The sequence below is a fragment of the Cervus elaphus genome, chromosome 21 (assembly GCF_910594005.1).
Source record: "Cervus elaphus chromosome 21, mCerEla1.1, whole genome shotgun sequence".
Lineage (NCBI taxonomy): Eukaryota > Metazoa > Chordata > Mammalia > Artiodactyla > Cervidae > Cervus > Cervus elaphus.
The window spans coordinates 70,579,527-70,597,294 of NC_057835.1; the positions used below are offsets into that span (position 1 = coordinate 70,579,527).

Sequence of the window (17,768 nt, forward strand, 5' to 3'; positions counted from 1 at the left end):
TATGTATTATATAAACTTAATCTTTTAATACTGTTTATTTTTAGCCCATCATTTAAAAAATAAAAGTTAAAAATTGTAACTAACTGCTTAAAAGTAAAGTTTCGCCATTGCTTGGAGAAACTTTTTTTTCCTTCTCTGCGCTGCCAGCTGTAACACTTCTTCTGGGTTGCTCGCATTCAGTTCTGTCTGGCCGATGGCTTTGATCTTCCAAAACAGAAAAGTGATGTTGTTAGAGGTCTGGTCAAAAACAAAGCTTTGCTACTATACATAATATAAAACTACCTACTTGCTAACAACAATAACTGAACCTCTAATTGTAGATGCTAAGAGGTGTAGAAGAAATTAACATAAAGACTGGAAGCACTCAAGGAAAAGACCAATTACCACAGTTTGTGGAATTATCTTCAGAATATTAAGTAAATTCATTTATGTTTATCTGACTAAAAATATCACTAAATAAAGTCTGCATGTAATCTGACACATTTTTAAGATTCTAAAAAATTCAAAAAATAAAAATTCATATTTTGGGGCTTCACTTTTTATATATGTAAAAATAGCTAGTTGCTCAGCACCATATGTAGTGACCCACCTCTTTCATGATTAGAAAGAAATACTTCAGCCTGATAAAAATCTATAGTAGTATTCTGCCATGGAATGTTTTGTGAAAGCATGTTTTAAGACCTTAAAATTACCTTTAAAGAAGCTGTTTTTTTTTTTAAAACAACAGACTATTTGAAAGGTAGCCTGAAGGAAGCTAAGACTATTCAGAAATGATCAGGTTAGTGGGTAGGAGGACTTGCTGATAATGCTATTTCAATATGAAAGAATGCATGTGAAAAAACCTAGTAGTGGGGAATAACTAGAGTTATTTCGAACAAAATATCCTGAAGACAACTGGCTAAAAAAATCCAAAGTATAAGACAGAAATTGGACAGAGAACAAACTTATGGATAACAGTGTGGGGGGATGAATTTGGGATTGACATATATACACTACTACATATAAAAAAAATAACTAATAAGAACCTACTGAATAGCAAGGAAACTACTCAGTGCTCTGTGATGACCTAAATGGAAAAGAAATCTAAAAAAGAAGGAATACACACATATATATGTATATAACTGATTGACTCTGCTGTATGGCAAAAACTAACAGAACACTGTAAAGCAATTATATCCCAATAAAAATTTTAAGAAGACAGAAATTGGAATAGGAGGTAGATATTTGAGAGAAATAACACACCCTAAGTGGGCAGTGGTCAAAACCGTAAGTGGATGAGGTTACCTAGGGAGAATGAAGGGCAATCCTGAAATACCCAAGGACTAACTTCTTGACAAAAACCAAGGTTCGGGGTAGATGTGGAAATATTCACAAAGAAGAGAAGGCAGAAGAGTCAGGGAGAAGAACTGAGTATAAATGATGTCAAGGAAGCCAAAGGAATAATTTCAAAGAAGGAAGGAGATGTAAACAATAAAGACTGAAAACAGTGAGGGACAGGAGAAATCAAACTGTACTGGGTAAAAGCGCCCAAAAAACTAGGCAGAGGGGACAGAAAGAGGTAGAGGCACAGTCAAGATAAGTTTTTATTAAGGATGAAATAGTTTTTAGGTTTAATGGGAGTGCCTGACAATATAAGAGAGGAGATAACCAACTCAAAGGGATAGAATGACTGAAGGGATAGAATCAAAAGCATAAAAATTTATCTTCATAAAGGGGTAGCATAAACTTATACTGAGTACAGTTGGCAATTATTTCAAAGGTGGAAAGCAGGTATCTGAAACAGGAATTTGAAGCTGGCACTCACAGGGCCGTAACTCCCAAGACTATAACTTTCACCAGGACAGGAACTGGTCAGTCTTTTTTTCTTGTCTACTTCAAACACAAGGAAGTTACTGAAAATGGAAAAAGGAGAGAGAGGACAGGGCTTAATAGGGCAAAAGTCTAAAATATTCCCTAAAAAGAAGGCACACCATTGACTAGTGGCAGGTAGACAAAAGAAATTAGGGGCCAACTAAGGTTGCAGGCCATGGAGTCCACAGGCCAGTGTCTGCTGTACTCCAGGCCAGGAGGAAAGAAGGCAAAGGGAAAGGGGTGACAGATTGGGGAATACTTGGTCATGAACTTGAACATCCCATGATGATGAGAAATATGAAAGGCAAGAGGTAAGAAAGGGACAGATTATTGGCAGAGAGATCTTCATAGAGCAATTCTGTCAAAAAGGCCTGGCTATGGCTACTGGAGGCTGATGAAGAGTAAAGATGACAATGGAACTTGGAATGTTGGGGAGCTGGATAAGTCGATTATACATTTTTTGATACATGCAGAGGAACAACTAGGTTAGTGTCTACATGAGCTAGTAAGGAGGCAGGTTTAAGCTCCCAAGAAGGGGCTTAAAAAATGATACAAGTAGAGGTAGTCTGGAAATCTCATCAGGGTACTGAGAAATTTTCAGCATTACCTTGCAACCCTGATTAAGTTATAAACGAAAGAATGAGTAGCTTCCAATAAAGTGGAACTGGTACTATATTCTCTTGTCTCTCTTTTTTTTTAAGATGCTGTTGTCACTCTGTTGCCTCTAAATAATGGCCATACAGTTTAGTCCAAACAGAAAGCTTTAACAGATCAACAACCTCAGATACGCAGATGATACCATTCTAATGGCAGAAAGTGAAGAGGAACTAGATGGCCTCTTGATGAGGGTGAAAGAGGAGAATGAAAAAGCCAGCTTAAAACTCAACATTCAAAAAACTAACCTCATAACATCCGATCCCAACACTTCAGGGCAAACAGAAAGGGAAAACATGGAAGCAGTGAAATTTCATTTTCTTGGGCTTCAAAATTACTGTGGATGGTGACTGCAGCCATGAAATTAAAAGACCCTTGCTTCTTGGAAGAAAAGCTATGACAAACCTGGGTAATGTATTAAAGAGCAGAGACATCACTTTGCCAACAAAGGTCCTCATAGTCAAAGCTGTGGTTTTTCCAACAGTCGCATATGGATGTGAGAGTTGGACTGTAAAGAAGGCTGAGGGCTGAAGAACTGATGCTTTCAAACTGTGGTGTTGGAGAAGACTCTTGAGAATCCCTTGGACTGCAAGGAGATCAAACCAGTCAATCCTAGATGAAATCAACCCTGAATATTCATTGAAAGGACTGATCTGAAGCTCTAGTACTTTGGCCACCTGATGGGAAGAGCCAACTCATTAGAAAAGACCCTGATGCTGGGAAAGACTGAAGACAAAAGGAGAAGGGGGCAGAGGATGAGATGATTGGATGGCATCACCGACTCAATGGACATGAACCTGAGCAAATTCCAGGAGACAGTGAAGGACGGAGGAGCCTGGCATGCTGCAATCCATGGGGTCGCAAAGAGTGGGACACAACTCAGCGATTGAACAACAACAGGAAAGTAATGATTTCTAAGAAGGTGACATCTGAGGAGAAACCTGAGCAAAGTTAAAAAGAATGTTCCTGAAAGAGAAAATGTGACAGACACTTCGGTGGTGAATGTTCTTGGGATGCTCAAAGAACGGTAGGGGTACTGGGGTAGCAGAACTTAGCGAAGGGGAATCAAGTGACTAGCTGGAGGTCAGGTCACTCTCAACCTTGCAGACCACTGTAAGGACACCAACACGGTATGAGACAAGAAATGGTTTAGTATTAGGGAAATTAAGTATATCATTGAAGAATCAAAGCACAAAATAACTTACTGCAATTTGTCTTTTATCTGTTTCTCCTCTTTTATGATGAAGATCTAAATGAATCAGTTAAGAATAATAAATTTAATACTAGTACATATCATGGTAAGAGTCTCTATTCTGTTCTTCATTTTTTATTTAGAACATACACAATATTAAATACTTTAATTTACAGAAAATTAACTGTTCTAGTAACACATATATGTTAATGAAAGGATACAAGTCAAATATTCCAAAATGGTAACATCCCATATATAGTCATAGTAGGAGTCCATTGCATCATGACTGAAAAACAGAATTCAGTTATTTCATCTTTCTTAAGCAGAAAATTTCAACTTTATTTTAAAAACCACTCATACCTGTTTTGTTCCTGCAGTGATTTAAAGGCTGTTTTGTAGTCAATCTCTCTGAGGAACTGACATAAAATTGCCACCTACATAAACAAAGAATTAAAAATGGTTTCACATATTGAACTTATGGTTGCTGTGGGGAAGGGATAGTTAGGGATTTAGGGAAGGTCATGTACACACTGCTGTATTTAAAATGGATAACTAACTAACAAGGACCTACTGTATAGCACATGGAACTCTGCTCAGTGTTACGTGCCAGTCTGGATGGGTGGGGGCTTTAGGGGAGAATATATGTATGACTGAGTCCCTTCACTGTTCATCTGAAATTACCACAACACTGTTAATCAGCTATACCCCAATACAAAACAAAAAGTTTAAAGTTTGGGGAAAAAGATAAAATAAAAATGGTTTCATGTAATTAGTGTCAACAATGACTCCTGGTTTTGCAGGGATAGTTTTTAATGACTCTTATGTCAAGAATGTGTGCTTTGTCGCTCAGTTGTGTCCAGCTCTTGGTGACCCCATGGTCTGTAGCCTGCCAGGCTCCTTCCATGGAATTCTCTAGACAAGAATACTGGAGTGGGTTGTCATGCCCTCCTCCAGGGGATATTCCCAACCCAGGTATTGAATCCTGGTCTCCCACAATGCAGGGAGATTCTTTACCATCTGAGCCACCAGGGAAGCCCTATGTCAAGAATATACTCTATAACTTAAGAGGTCTTGCAGATCAGGCTGAATCAATCAGCTCGTATGTATGGAATCCATCCAATTTTAATGGTAAAAATCCTTACACAAGTGTCTGTCTGCCCAATATCTTCTTCACCAGTGACTTGAATCATAAAATTTTTAGAGATTTACTTGAATGAGAGGCTGGCAAAAAGCTGGTTTAGAAAATCAAAGGGAATGAAAAACTGACAAAAGTGTTAAGTGTTCAAGGACATACAGAACATCCAATTAAACCTTCCACAGCTGGCAAGTGCAGAAGCTCATTCTGGCAAAATGTAAGCTGCCAGTCTGCTTAAGATTAAAGACAGATCCATTTCAATCGGGTACGTAGGTCATAATGCTGATCTCTTTCTTAAATATTTATAGAAATTTTAAAATTGTTATTCACATACCAAAATATGAACTCTTTCAAGAGTATAAAATTCAGTGGTTTTTACTATATTCACAAAATTGTACAACCATCACCACTATCTAATTCCGAAACATTTCATTACCCTACCACAGGGAAAAAACTCCATATCCATTAGCAGTCCCTCTCCTACCTCCTCATCTCCTAGTCTCTGACAACCACTAACCTACACTGACTCTACAGATTTGCTTATTCTGGACATTTCATATAAAAGGGATCATACAAATCAAAGCTTTTTGTATCTGGGTTTTTTTTACTCGACATGAAACTTACAGGATTCATCCCTGTTGTAGCATGTATCAGTACTTCAACCCTGTTCACGGCTGAATAATATTCCACTATAAAATATGCCAGATTTTGTGTATCCATCCATTCATCAGCAAATGAACATTTGGGTTGTTTCTACTTTTTGTCTATTATGAACAATGAATGCTGCTATGCTATAAATATTTCACATATAAATTCTTTTATGGACATATGTTTTCAGTTTTGCTGGTTATATACTTATGAGTGAAACTCCCAGGTCATATGGTAGGGAATTTGATGTTTACTTTCTTGAGTAGGCAGCAAATTGTTTTCCAAAAACGTCTGTCCCACTGTATATCCCTTCTAGCCACATGAGGGTTCTAATTTCTCCACAGCTTCACCAATACTTGTTTCTGTCTCTCAGTTACTGCCTCCTCATAAGTGTGAAGTGGTATCTCACTGTGGTGCTGATTTACATTTCCCTGATGATTAATGTGGAACTTCCCTGGTGGCTCAGATGGTGAAGAATTGGCCTGCAATGCAAGAGACCCGGGTTCAATCCTTGGGTCAGGAAGATCACTGGAGAAGGCAATGGTTATCCACTCCAGTATCCTTGCCTAGAGAATCCCATGGAGAGAGGAGCCTGGCAAGCTATAGTCCATGGGGTCACAAAGAGTCAGACATGACTGAGACACTAACACATACCCAATGATTAAAGCACATCTCTACTCTTAAATATAAGGCATGCTTGAGAATGCCTTTTCTATTTAAAAGGTTCAAAGGCCAATGTTTTGTAAGCCATACTTTCATTTTCATTAAAATTCTGTAAACTATTTAAAAAAATTTAAAGATCATGCCAAATTCTTAAATGCTATAAACTTAAGGAATTATGACATGGAAAATACTTGCCAGTGCAATGCCTTGTATTTACTATAAACTCTAACTCACATGACAATAGACCAATATCATAATTTTGTAAACTAACCTGTGTGTGGCAATTCAGCAAAGAACAGCACTTTATCATTCGTTTTATTACCTACAAAAACAAAATTCTGATTATTTAAAAAAACTAATTGATAACAATTATAAAAAATGTACCACTCTGACGTGGGATGTCAATCATAAGGCAGGTTGTACATGTGCAGGGATAGGAAGAATAGAAGAACTCTACTGTTTTTCACTCAATTTTGTTGTGAATCTAAAACTGCTCTAAAAAATAGAACTTTTAATTTTAAAAACCTAATTATTAAAATACTTTAAATCCTATTTCAAATCCTTATTGTAAGTATTAAAAAATGCCATTTATTAATTATGATATTGGCAGCCTAAACCAGAGGACAGAGTAGAGCATATTGGGAGAAAATGAATAAAATTTGAGATTGAGGAGACAGAATCAACATGCCTTAAAGGTTTGAGTGGATATTGCTGGAAGGATTAGAAAAGAAAAGAGGATGACACTCAGGATTTATGCCTGGTCAACTCAAAGGGCAAAACAAAGTTGACTGATATTTCAGTGGGGATTTATGTTTTTGTTCTGGTGTGGGAAGGTCATCAGGAGCAGAGACTGGTAGAGTAAGATGCTGAACCAGCTGTGGAGAGGTTGAGTTTGAGGTGTTTGGGGAAATCAAATCAGCAATGGCTGTGAGCACTGGAACTATGAAGCGTGGTCTGACCTAGAGCAATCACTCCATTTGGGAGTTACCACCACATTTATGGAAAGGAAGAAACTCAGGCAAAAAAGAGGCCCAGGAAAAAGAAAGTTTTCAGACACACAAGAAGAAAGCAAGCGCACGACAACAACTTTTACCTGGTCTGTATAAACATCCGGGGGCACAGCCTTGTTAAAGAAATCAGAGCACACAGCTCCTGCCTGGAGGTAATAGTGAAGAGCTGCCGAATACTGATTTGTTGCTTGAAGCAGAAAACAGAGATAAAGATTATCTGTCATTAAATATGCAGCTGGAAAGACAGGGCCTCTTTTGTGAACAGTCAGCTATTATTACTTCATGTATGACAAAGTAGATTCCAACCACAGACCTAGGGGTAACGCTTAGCCAGGGCAAGAATGAGAAAAATTGGCTTTATTATTTCAACCACTTTAAAGAAGCCCTATATAAATCGTTTCCTTCTAGGACTGATTAGGCAAAGTTTTACCTCAGATTTCTTGTCAAACTTACTAGTACATAACTTAGTACTTGGAGGCATTTATTCTCCAAATGCCTGTACTAGAAACAGACCTTATTTTTCTGAGATCGTTTAGAATCAGAAAATTTACTCTGAATAAAGATATTAAGATCCTGATAATAAATTATTTGTGGGGCTAGGGTAAACATAAGCATCAAAACTGGCAATTATTGGGCTTCCCTGGTGGTCCAGTACTTAAGATTCAGCCTTGCAATAATGCAGGGGACACGCGTTCCATCCCTGATCCAGGAAGATCCCACATGCCTGGGGGCGACTACGCCCAGGCCCCACACCCACTGAGCCTGCCCCCAGTGGCAGAGGCTGAGCCCAGCAGCTACTGAAGCCCACACACTCGGGAGCCTGCGCTCTGTTAGGAGAGAAGGCACCACAGTGAGAAGCCTGAGCACTCCAAGTGCAGAGAAGCCTCTGCTCTTTGCAAATAGAGAAAAGCCCTCAGGCAGCAATGAAGACCCAGCACAGCCAAAAATAAAGACATATTTTTTAGTTGGCCATGGTTTGTTTCAAAAAATAATCCAGAAGAGAGCAGGATGATGTAGGTGAAGGTACATATGAAATAAGACTGGCCCTGAGTTAATTACTGCTAAAACTGGGTGGCAACAAATCTCTTCCCATGAACTCAAATAATTATCAAGAGTGCCTGGATATATTTAAGAACCTTTAAAATAGCAATTTTGCAAACTAAACTTTAACCTCCTAAGAATGTTTTACCAACTGTTCAGATGACCACTTACTATGGGGAAAAAAAAAAAAACAGAAAAAAGGTGGTCAACATAAAATTAAAAACATCTGAATCTAAGACTCAGAAAAATGCATACATATAACAGTAACAATTACTCTCAATTTCATCTTGGAAGAAGAGTTAGAGAATGTCAAAAACAAGACAGTTTAATAAAGTACTGTAAGAGTAAGTGTAACATATTTATTTTTACTTCTAAAAGAGCTACAAAAACAAAACACAAAGCAGTGATACATGTCACTTACCAAAATAAATGTCTGCCTGAATAATTAACCAGGAGTGGTTGTTTGGGTTTATACTAAGGGCATACCGAACTAGCTCTTTCACTGTGATCGCTACAGCTTCAAAATCCACTGACTGGAGGCTACAGCAAAGACAATAAACATAATTTAGGAGTCAACTTCACATTCAACACACACATTTATTAAAACAAACAAACAAACAAAAGAGTCAAAATTTAAGTGATCATAAATACAATGCTAAATATTACTAGCAGTAAATATTTTTAAACTATCAAAACAACTAAATCGGAGGATAAGCTTTTTACACGAGGCTGAAAACAATCTGATTTTTGTTTCCTTTCCCCAAAATGCCAAATAAAGTAAACTAGGCCACTCTATGAGTATCTTTAAACATTTTACAATGTAAAGCACAAAAAGGTGGTATGATATAACCCTATCTCCACTTTTTATGCATAACTTACAGGAAACAAAATTATAAAGAGATACACTCATAAAAATTTTCCAAATGATTTTTAAGTTCTGTAATCTAGAGAAAGCTACAAAAAACAAGGGTTTAAACACCAACAATACTGCTACATGTGGCCTTAAATCCATCTTGTGGCTTCTTGTAAGAGTAACTAACTCCTGGATTAGATGTTTCACTGGGTTAGGAGTGAGATATGGCAAGTGTCATCTCTGCAATGCATTTGGAAGCAATGAAGAATCCAAAAAACGAGGGGAATGGGGCCAGCTGCTCTGAGCCTTTTAAACCTGAAAATTCTGAGACACAGAATAGGGAGACAGAAGTGAGAGGATGAAAGCCAGGCCAGCACCCAAGAAACACCACCACAGCTCCTACCTCCCAGAAGCAGTGAGACCCAATGTTAGGGAAAACAGGCTTTTGATTCAGAAGCGTACCACAGTTCAAGTTCTGGCTCTATCATTTACAAGATGAACCTGGACAAGGGCAATTTCTGTTGCCCTGAGGAGCTAAATTTTACCAAAATTCACCACTGTTCCCAGTGTAGTGGGAAAGTATTGTGGTGCTACTAGCAAACATCCAACTGTTTATAGCTTATTCATTTTTGCGAGTGGGCTTTATTTAACTGCAGTGAGTGGGAGTTGCTCTGGAGTCGAGGTGCGCAGGCTTCTCATTGTGCTGGCTTCTCTTGTTGCCTCTTGCAGGCCCTGGAGCACACAGGCTTTCAGTAGTTGCAGCTCGCAGGCTCAGTAGTTCTGGCACACTGGCTTAGTTGCCCTTGGCATGGGGGCTCTTCTGGGACCAGGGAACCTTCCTGAACCTTGTCCCCTGCACTGGCAGGCAGGTTTTTAACCACTGGCTCACCAGGGAACTCCCTGTGCTAAGTCACTTCCATCGTGTCCGACTCTTTGCGACCATATGGACTGAGCCTGCCAAGCTCCTCTGTCCATGGGATTCTCTAGGCAAGAATACCGGAGTGGATTGCCATGCCCTCCTCCAGGGGATCTTCCCGACCCAGGAGTCGAACCCGTGTCTCCTGCAGCTCCTGCACTGCATGCATTCCTGACCGCTCAGCCACCAGGAAAGCCTACAACTAATGTATTTACAATTATTTAAATAAGATAAGGGCGTCCTTGGTGGGTCAGACAGTAAAGAATCTGCCTGCAACGCGGAGACCTGTGTTCAATCCCTGGGTTGGGAAGATCCCCTGGAGAAGGGCATGGCAACCCACTCCAGTATTCCTGCCTGGAGAATCCCATGGACAGAGGAGCCTGGTGGGCTACAGTCCATGGGGTCACAGAGAGTTGGACACGACTGAGCGACTAAGCACAGCACAAATAAGTTTAGCTAGTTTATAATTTCTAGAAATTTGTAAAATGTTAAGTTTAAGAATTGGTTCTATATATCAAACAATTTTAATAAAGCAGTAATGTTTAATCTATGCCATCCTCACACTATTCTTGGACTCAAAGACTCTTGCTCAAGAGAAAAGTCTCTGGTCAAACATTTAGTCACATTTTATTTTCTCCATGTTAATTTACATTAAAATAATTTTATCATGAAAATAAAAATAGTTAAGCCTACTATGTAGCAGTAATGATTGTAAACACCTACCTTAGAACATGTATTATCCTCACGGGGTAGCTACTATTCTTATCTCCATTTTACAGATGAGGACACTGACACAGAAAGCAACTAACCCAAGGTCATATACCTGGTAAGTGGACAGGCTGGGACTCAGGCTCTCTGAGTCTGGCTCGGAACCTCTATGACAAACCACTGCCTCATTTATAAACACATACTGAAGAAAATCAATCAGTATTTTACAATCTAAACTTAGGCTGAAGAAGTAACACCTAAGACTTATCATAACCAACAGGAAATGGGGATTTCCCCAGCGCCCTAAAGCAGGGGACACGGGTTCGATCCCTGGTTGGGGAAGGAACTAAGATCCCACATAACACAGCGTAACTGAGCCCCCACGCCACAACTGGTGAGCCCGCAGCTCGAGCCCACGCTTTGCAAAAAGAGCTCCTGCACCACTGGAGAAAGCCTGTGCACCACAGTGAAGACTCAGCACAGTCAAAAAGAAAAAAAAGGCAAAATGATCTCTACCTGATTAATGGATTGTTATCTAATATACCAAATTTTACACAAAAAATCTGCAGTTATTCGAAGGAAGCACGGTGCTGCTCTGGGAACCAGGACTCATAAGTGGTGGCAAGGGTCACTCACCACTTTGGATCCTCCAAAATCCCTGTCCGAGAGAGCTTCCAATCTCTAAGACTGCTTACCTACCTACTACAATCTTTTCTTCTTCAGAGATGCCTTCATTAAGAGCAATAACATATGGCCTAGATTTCTGTGCCTGCCCTTCAGGCACAAGAAGATGACTACGGGCTAGGGGAGAAAAGGAAGCGTAACTTCTGTGAGGAAACAAATGGACTCTCCTGAGTAAGAAGCTGCTATCTGTGGGAAGAGGAAAATGTAAATGGTTTCTTCTTCCAGAAAAGGAAGAACACTTTCTTCTCCCCTTAGTTGTCCTTAGTCGTCCAGCTCTTTCTGTGGTTCTCAGGTGATAAAAGAAAGAAGAGTTCTTAAAGTAACTAAAGAATTTCTAAGGTAACTAAAAAGAATTGGGGACCTCTGACAATCAGTATCAGAAAAACCAGCTAGAAAGTCATCCTTTTATAAGCCTCCATTTTCTAATTCCACCACTTACAAGAAATCGGGACTACTGAGAGTCAGTCTAGATTCAACCTGAGGCTAGCACTCTTCAGCTCCTTAGTTATGCCTGATGCGTAATTTTTAGGAAGATCATTACTGTAATAGAGAAATATGAAGTTGGCTATAGAGTTGCAACAAATTTCAGTCTTTTAATCAAATTATTCAAGGTTATCTATACCAGTCAGGATAGTTTATATATATATATATATATATATAAAATATATAAACAATTTAATAAAATGTAAGCTGTAGTACTTCTTACTTGGGGATGGAGGATGGCCAGATAGAAATATGTTCAGCTGTAATATCATTCACAATGTCCTCCTTATTTAAAAAAAAAAAAGAAAGAAAAACTGTGATTTAAAAAGAACTTTCAAAGATTTTTTTAGATGAAATTATGAAATACTGACCCGAACGTTATGAAGTTTCACAAAGAGTGACAAAATAATAGTCAAAACCAATGGTTCCTATGAGAAAGAAAACAGAGAATCCTTAAATATTATATATCTTAGTATTTCTCTACCAGCTTCAAGGATACCAAGTACTTTCCTTCAAAACATTCTTACACTTTTGAAAGTTATCACCTACTTTAGTTAAGAGTACACTAGAGATTAACATTAATCTCATGAAAGAAATCACAACACACAACACAAAAATGATCAAATTTAGGTGTCTGTCCTCCCCTGTCTTTTGAAATTGAATAAATAAAACTCCTTCCCACTAGTACTTCCAGCTACCTCTAAAAAAACTGACTTTTTAATCCTCAAACTAATATTCAGGGACTTTCCTGGTGGTCCAGTGGTTAAGACTTAACACTTCCACCGCAGGGGCACAGGTTTGATCCCTGGTGGGAGAACTAAGATCCCACAAGCTGTGTGGCACAGTTAATAATAATATTTACAGAATGGAATTTAAAGAGTGGAATCTATGTTCAATAAACAAATATGATATTAATCCTATCAAGAATTAAAGTTAGGATTTACACATCTAGCCCTATTATGAAGACTTCTTTAAAATTCAAAAACACCTATTCTACTCACTAAAACAGAGTAAGGTAAATGCAAAATAAACTTCTCCATTCAGACTATCCCATCCTCAAAAAATGATCACCGAAGATAAAAAGCACATTAACAGATTAAATAATCATCATTTTAACACTCAATATTTTATCATATCCTCAGAAATCAGCAAGAGTAGTTAGACCCACTTTTACAAAACTTACCCTTAATCTTTTGAGGAAAGAAAGAAGTTCACTCCTACAAAAACACAAATTTTTGTATATACATTTAATACCAGAAACTCAAAATGAAAACAAAAAAGTAAATTCTAGGCAAAGGTCTATTCCTAACTTTCCAGTTCTGCATGTATAAAAGAGTGTAATATTTTATTGTCATACTAACCTAATAAAATGTCTTTCCTGTTTTAATTACATGTGACATCTTCAGTACTATCCAACCAGACACTGTTGGTTTTGAATTCAGGTTTGATTATATTAGATGATTAACAGGTAGTTCTTTAAAGTAACTATATATAAACAGTTATTTCCTAAGGTGGTGCTATTAGACAAGACCATGGGAGATTAGCACCAGAGAATTCTTACATTGTCCATTTTTATGATACACAAGGATAATGACAGATGTTCTGAAAATAGTACAAAATAGTATATAGATAACTTAAAAAACAAACTGATAGAAACATACCGATACATTATGCCTAATGTAGATTCCCTCTGCTTTATTAAACTAACTCTGCCATCATTTCCTCGTTTGTGCTGACTGGACACACTACAGATCTGAACCACAACTTCCCAAAGGTCTTTAGCAGTCCGTCTACTTTCTTTAGGGCCTGGAAGTTCTTTGCATGTAGCTGCTAAAAGCTGTCCAAGCTGTAACATGAAAAACAGAAAACACACAAAAGATACTCTGTAATGTCATACATGCTATTTCTATCACTGAGGAACATTTGAAGAAAGATAAAAACTGCCCACACATACAAAGCACAGTTATTTGATGCTGGCCTCTATCCGACCACCAAGGAATTTAGAGGTCACTGTCCACTGACAGATCTGAGTCAGATCTGGGAAGAGGATCCTCTGGTTCCACCACATTACAAACCTTCTTGTTTCTAAACAACCAGTCTAAGGAGAACAAAAACAGCATAGTCTAATGAGAATAAAACTGAAACAATTCACAGATATGCTATTAAGTCGGGGGGCGCGGGGGGGGGGGGGGAGTTGCTAAATACACTTACTATGATCCCATTTGGAAAAGAAACAAAAAGCCTGTAATGGAATATATACATGACAGTGTTAACTGTAAAAGCCCAGAGATGAGATTAAAATAGTGGTTAAATTTCACTCACACTCACACATTATTATTTTTTTTTAATGAAAAAAAATGAGGAAAAAATATGGACACTGAAGTTGGCAGAACAGAGGAACAAGATTTAGAGCAAGTTTTCTCTAAGGAAAAGGGTAGCGACTAGGGATGTAAGTACTGTTGATGTGAGGAGGCAGAATTAAGGAAGCACAGATTACTGAAAGGGACTGATCTGAACAAAGGCAGCCTTCAGGACATAAGGTGGAGGAAGGATCCAGAATGAACACGCAGCACACACCCCCGCAGAAGTGCAGGACGGCGCTGGAGGCGCACCGGCACCGCCAAAGGGTGCGGGCCAAGGAGGAAGGAGAGGCCCCCGTGCCGTAAGAGGCCGGGCAGGCTCGGTCAAAGCCGGGGCCTTCGTCCTGCACCACTGCGACCTAAGTGAGCACCAACCTCTCCCCTCCTCCCACCGGCCAGTCTCCTATAATCCAAGAGCCCATCAATGCTGTACATTTTCCTAGACTACACTACCCCCACCCTGATCTGCGAGGGAGACTAGACAGCTTTTACTATTTCAAAAGGTCATCTTTAGTCACATGCTTAAGAGCTTCTTCTTTCCTTTTTGTGATAAACGGATATTTAAAGAAAGAAAATACGTAACAGAATGGAAAATCAAATTGATTTAAATCACTTACTGTTTCACTACCTAGGGATAATGACTACTAATACCCTTCCAAACTCTTCCCTGTGCATGTATATTTATATTCCACATGAAATTCAAAATCTGAAAGGTGGTCTACGCTGTATAATTTTTAATACAATCCCACACTCTAGACTTCTCTACTTTCTCCTCTATGCTAACAAGGGAACAAGGGGCCAGCTAGGGAAGGAGGCAGGCAAAACCCTAACCCAGATGAGACAACAAGAGGCCTGAGTGGCCCTGCAGCAAGGTCACCCCTTACTCTGCCTCCTCTGCAGCCAGATGAGGGGCAAGTGCAGGAAGCAGGGGCTAGGTAACCAACAGCACAACCCTCTGCACTGCGGGCCCTCAAACACGCGGCCAACCTCTCTGGAGCACGGCTCCACCGAGTTCACTGCTCAGATGAACAGAGAGAAGCCACGCACCATCTTAACACCAAGCCGCCATTCTAAGCAGACGTGACAACCTTGAAACAAAACGGTTCTCTCATCGGAGGGCTCACTAAAGCCTAAGAGGCGGCTGGGCGTAATCAGAAAAATTCCCTAAATATGAGGAACTCCCATCTCACAAAGTTGACTAAAAACACAGATATAATCCAAAGTCTGAAATTACAAAGAGAAGGATAATTCAGGGACAACAATATATTTTTATCAACAATCAGAAAGAAAACAAAAAAGGAGGGAAAACCAAAAAAATCAGTAAGTCTCCAAAGGGCTGAAATAAAATGGGCTCAGTTTTCCAAAGGACATACATGAAATAAGAAGGAAGAAACAAATAACCGAAGACAAATGTAAAAAACTAGTACAATCTTGCAAGGTTCCCAGATAGCCATCAATTTAAGGGACTATGTACTAAGGATGAGATGAGGGCAGATAAGAACAAAAGGTAATACAAGCATTAAGAAAAGAATAAGGGCTTCCCTGTGGTCCAGAGGTTAAGAATCTGCCTTGCAATGCGGGGATACCAGTACGATCTCTGGTCAGGGAAGATCCCACATGCCGCAGGGCACCTGAGCCCACGAGCTGCAGGTACAGAAGCCGTGCGCCCTAGAACCTGTGCTCCGCAACAAGAGAAGCTGCCACGATGAGAAGTCCCCGAGCGGCAGCTAGAGAGTAGCCCCCGATCGTCACAACCAGAGAAATCCCAAGGGCAGCAACAAAGATAAATAAATAAGCATTTTTAAAAAAGAGTGAGGAAACTTGTGATGAAATGCATACATAAAAAGTCTTAAATCATGAAATTTCTTCTTTTTAAACTGTAAGACCAGAAAGGGAGAAAAGCTCACTGCTTCTTCAGGGCAAATGTAGTATTAACGCAGGAAAGATGTGTTTTCTCAGGGAAAACACCCTCTGTATTTTTGAAGTTCTCTGCACAGAGAAGCACTTTCAGTGGTACAGGAGAGATGCAATTAAGAAAGAATAATAAACAACATACCGTCATTCAGAAGTCACTGAATAAATTCTTTCACATGGAAATAATCACTAATAACAAACATGCGCGCTAATTAAGGGGGTTTCCCAGGTGGCGCTTGTGGTAAAGAATCTACCTGCCAAAGCAGGAGACGTAAGAGACTAGAGTTCAATCCCTGGGTCGGGAAGATCCCCTGGAGGAGGGCAAGGCAATCCACTCCAGTATTCTTGCCTGGAGAACCCCCATGGACAGAGGAGCCTGGCTGTCTGTAGTCCACAGGGTCACAAAGAGTCAGACACGACTAAAGCGACTTTGCACACACACTAATAAGAATCAGGCATCAACTTAAGAGAGTTTAACAGGCTTCAAAGAAGGGTAAGGTGCTCACATGGAAATGGGTGCAGTTCATCCCTGGGGGTTTCCTCAGGTCTACCCCAGGTACTCCAGAGTTAAAGTCAGGGTCTGACTACATCGATCAAAGCAAGAACAACTAACTTCTCACTAGTTTAGGATTATTCCAAAATGATGTCTGTTAACTAAATAATTTTTGCTTACATTTTCATAACTATATGGTACTAGAAAAAAAAATTGAGAGGACAAACTCAAGTGCCTTAATTATCAAAAACTATATGTTTACCTACAAACCAACAGGCATTTGTCCAAACTTATATTCAATCTTAGAAACTGGACAAGTTTCCTAAGGAGTACAGATCTAAAGAAACTAGTCCAATAATCCCACCTTAATAATTCATTTAGATTAAACATGAATTACCTTCACAAATGGATTACTCTGAAGTAGAAATGCAGGAACTTGCAGAGTAAGGTATTCATTTTCCCTCCAGTTTAACATAAAAGCCACACACTCCTCAGAAATAACTTGGCGAAAAGGAATATCTAAAAATCAAAGAAGAAAGTGGTTGGAATTACTATCATAACATTAAAAGAACAAAGCAAATAGTTGCTCAGATTCCAGCTGAGTAAATTAAAAACAATAGTTACAGGTGGAAAAAATAGAAAAACACTAACATTTTATACTTTTCTTCTAGAAAGTCTAATATTTTCCAATAACAGATTGCCACAGTTTCCACTGCTGCTGCTAAGTCGCTTCAGTCAAGTCCAACTCTGTGCGACCCCACAGACGGCAGCCCACCAGGCTCCGCCGTCCCTGGGATTCTCCAGGCAAGAACACTGGAGTGGGTTGGCATCGCCTTCTCCAATGCATGAAAGTGAAAAGTGAAAGTGAAGTCACTAAGTCGTGTCCAACTCTTAGCGATCCCATGGACTGCAGCCTACCAGGCTCCTCCGTCCATGGGATTCTCCAGGCAAGAATACTGGAGTGGGTTGCCATCGCCTTCTCCAATGCATGAAAGTGAAAAGTGAAAGTGAAGTCACTAAGTCGTGTCCGACTCTTAGTGACCCCATGGACTGCAGCCTACCAGGCTCCTCCGTCCATGGGATTCTCCAGGCAAGAGTACTGGAGTGGGTTGCCATTGCCTTCTCTGTACAGAGGAGCAACAGCCTTCAGAGGAAGCATGGCC

At 39.5% G+C, this 17,768-nt stretch overlaps 1 protein-coding gene across 4 annotated transcripts in view; it reads right to left on the reverse strand.

Moving 5' to 3' along the window:
- Nucleotides 1–4: 4 nt before the first annotated feature.
- INTS8 (integrator complex subunit 8) overlaps nt 5–17,768 on the reverse strand; it is a 41,884-nt gene continuing 24,120 nt past the window's right edge. For 2 of the 4 annotated variants that reach the window (XM_043879290.1, XM_043879287.1), the window contains 12 exons: nt 17,003–17,124; nt 13,500–13,684; nt 13,022–13,055; nt 12,210–12,266; nt 12,062–12,123; nt 8,616–8,734; nt 7,237–7,340; nt 6,415–6,465; nt 4,058–4,131; nt 3,919–3,983; nt 3,711–3,754; nt 5–204 (listed from right to left, as the gene is read on the reverse strand). In XM_043879290.1, the coding sequence (XP_043735225.1) occupies nt 88–204; nt 3,711–3,754; nt 3,919–3,983; nt 4,058–4,131; nt 6,415–6,465; nt 7,237–7,340; nt 8,616–8,734; nt 12,062–12,123; nt 12,210–12,266; nt 13,022–13,055; nt 13,500–13,684; nt 17,003–17,124 (1,034 nt within the window). In that variant the 3' untranslated portion in view covers nt 5–87. Of the gene's footprint in view, nt 205–1,113; nt 1,893–3,710; nt 3,755–3,918; nt 3,984–4,057; nt 4,132–6,414; nt 6,466–7,236; nt 7,341–8,615; nt 8,735–12,061; nt 12,124–12,209; nt 12,267–13,021; nt 13,056–13,499; nt 13,685–17,002; nt 17,125–17,768 lie in introns of those variants that run through there. The other 2 variants (XM_043879288.1, XM_043879289.1) reach the window with 2 other exon arrangements.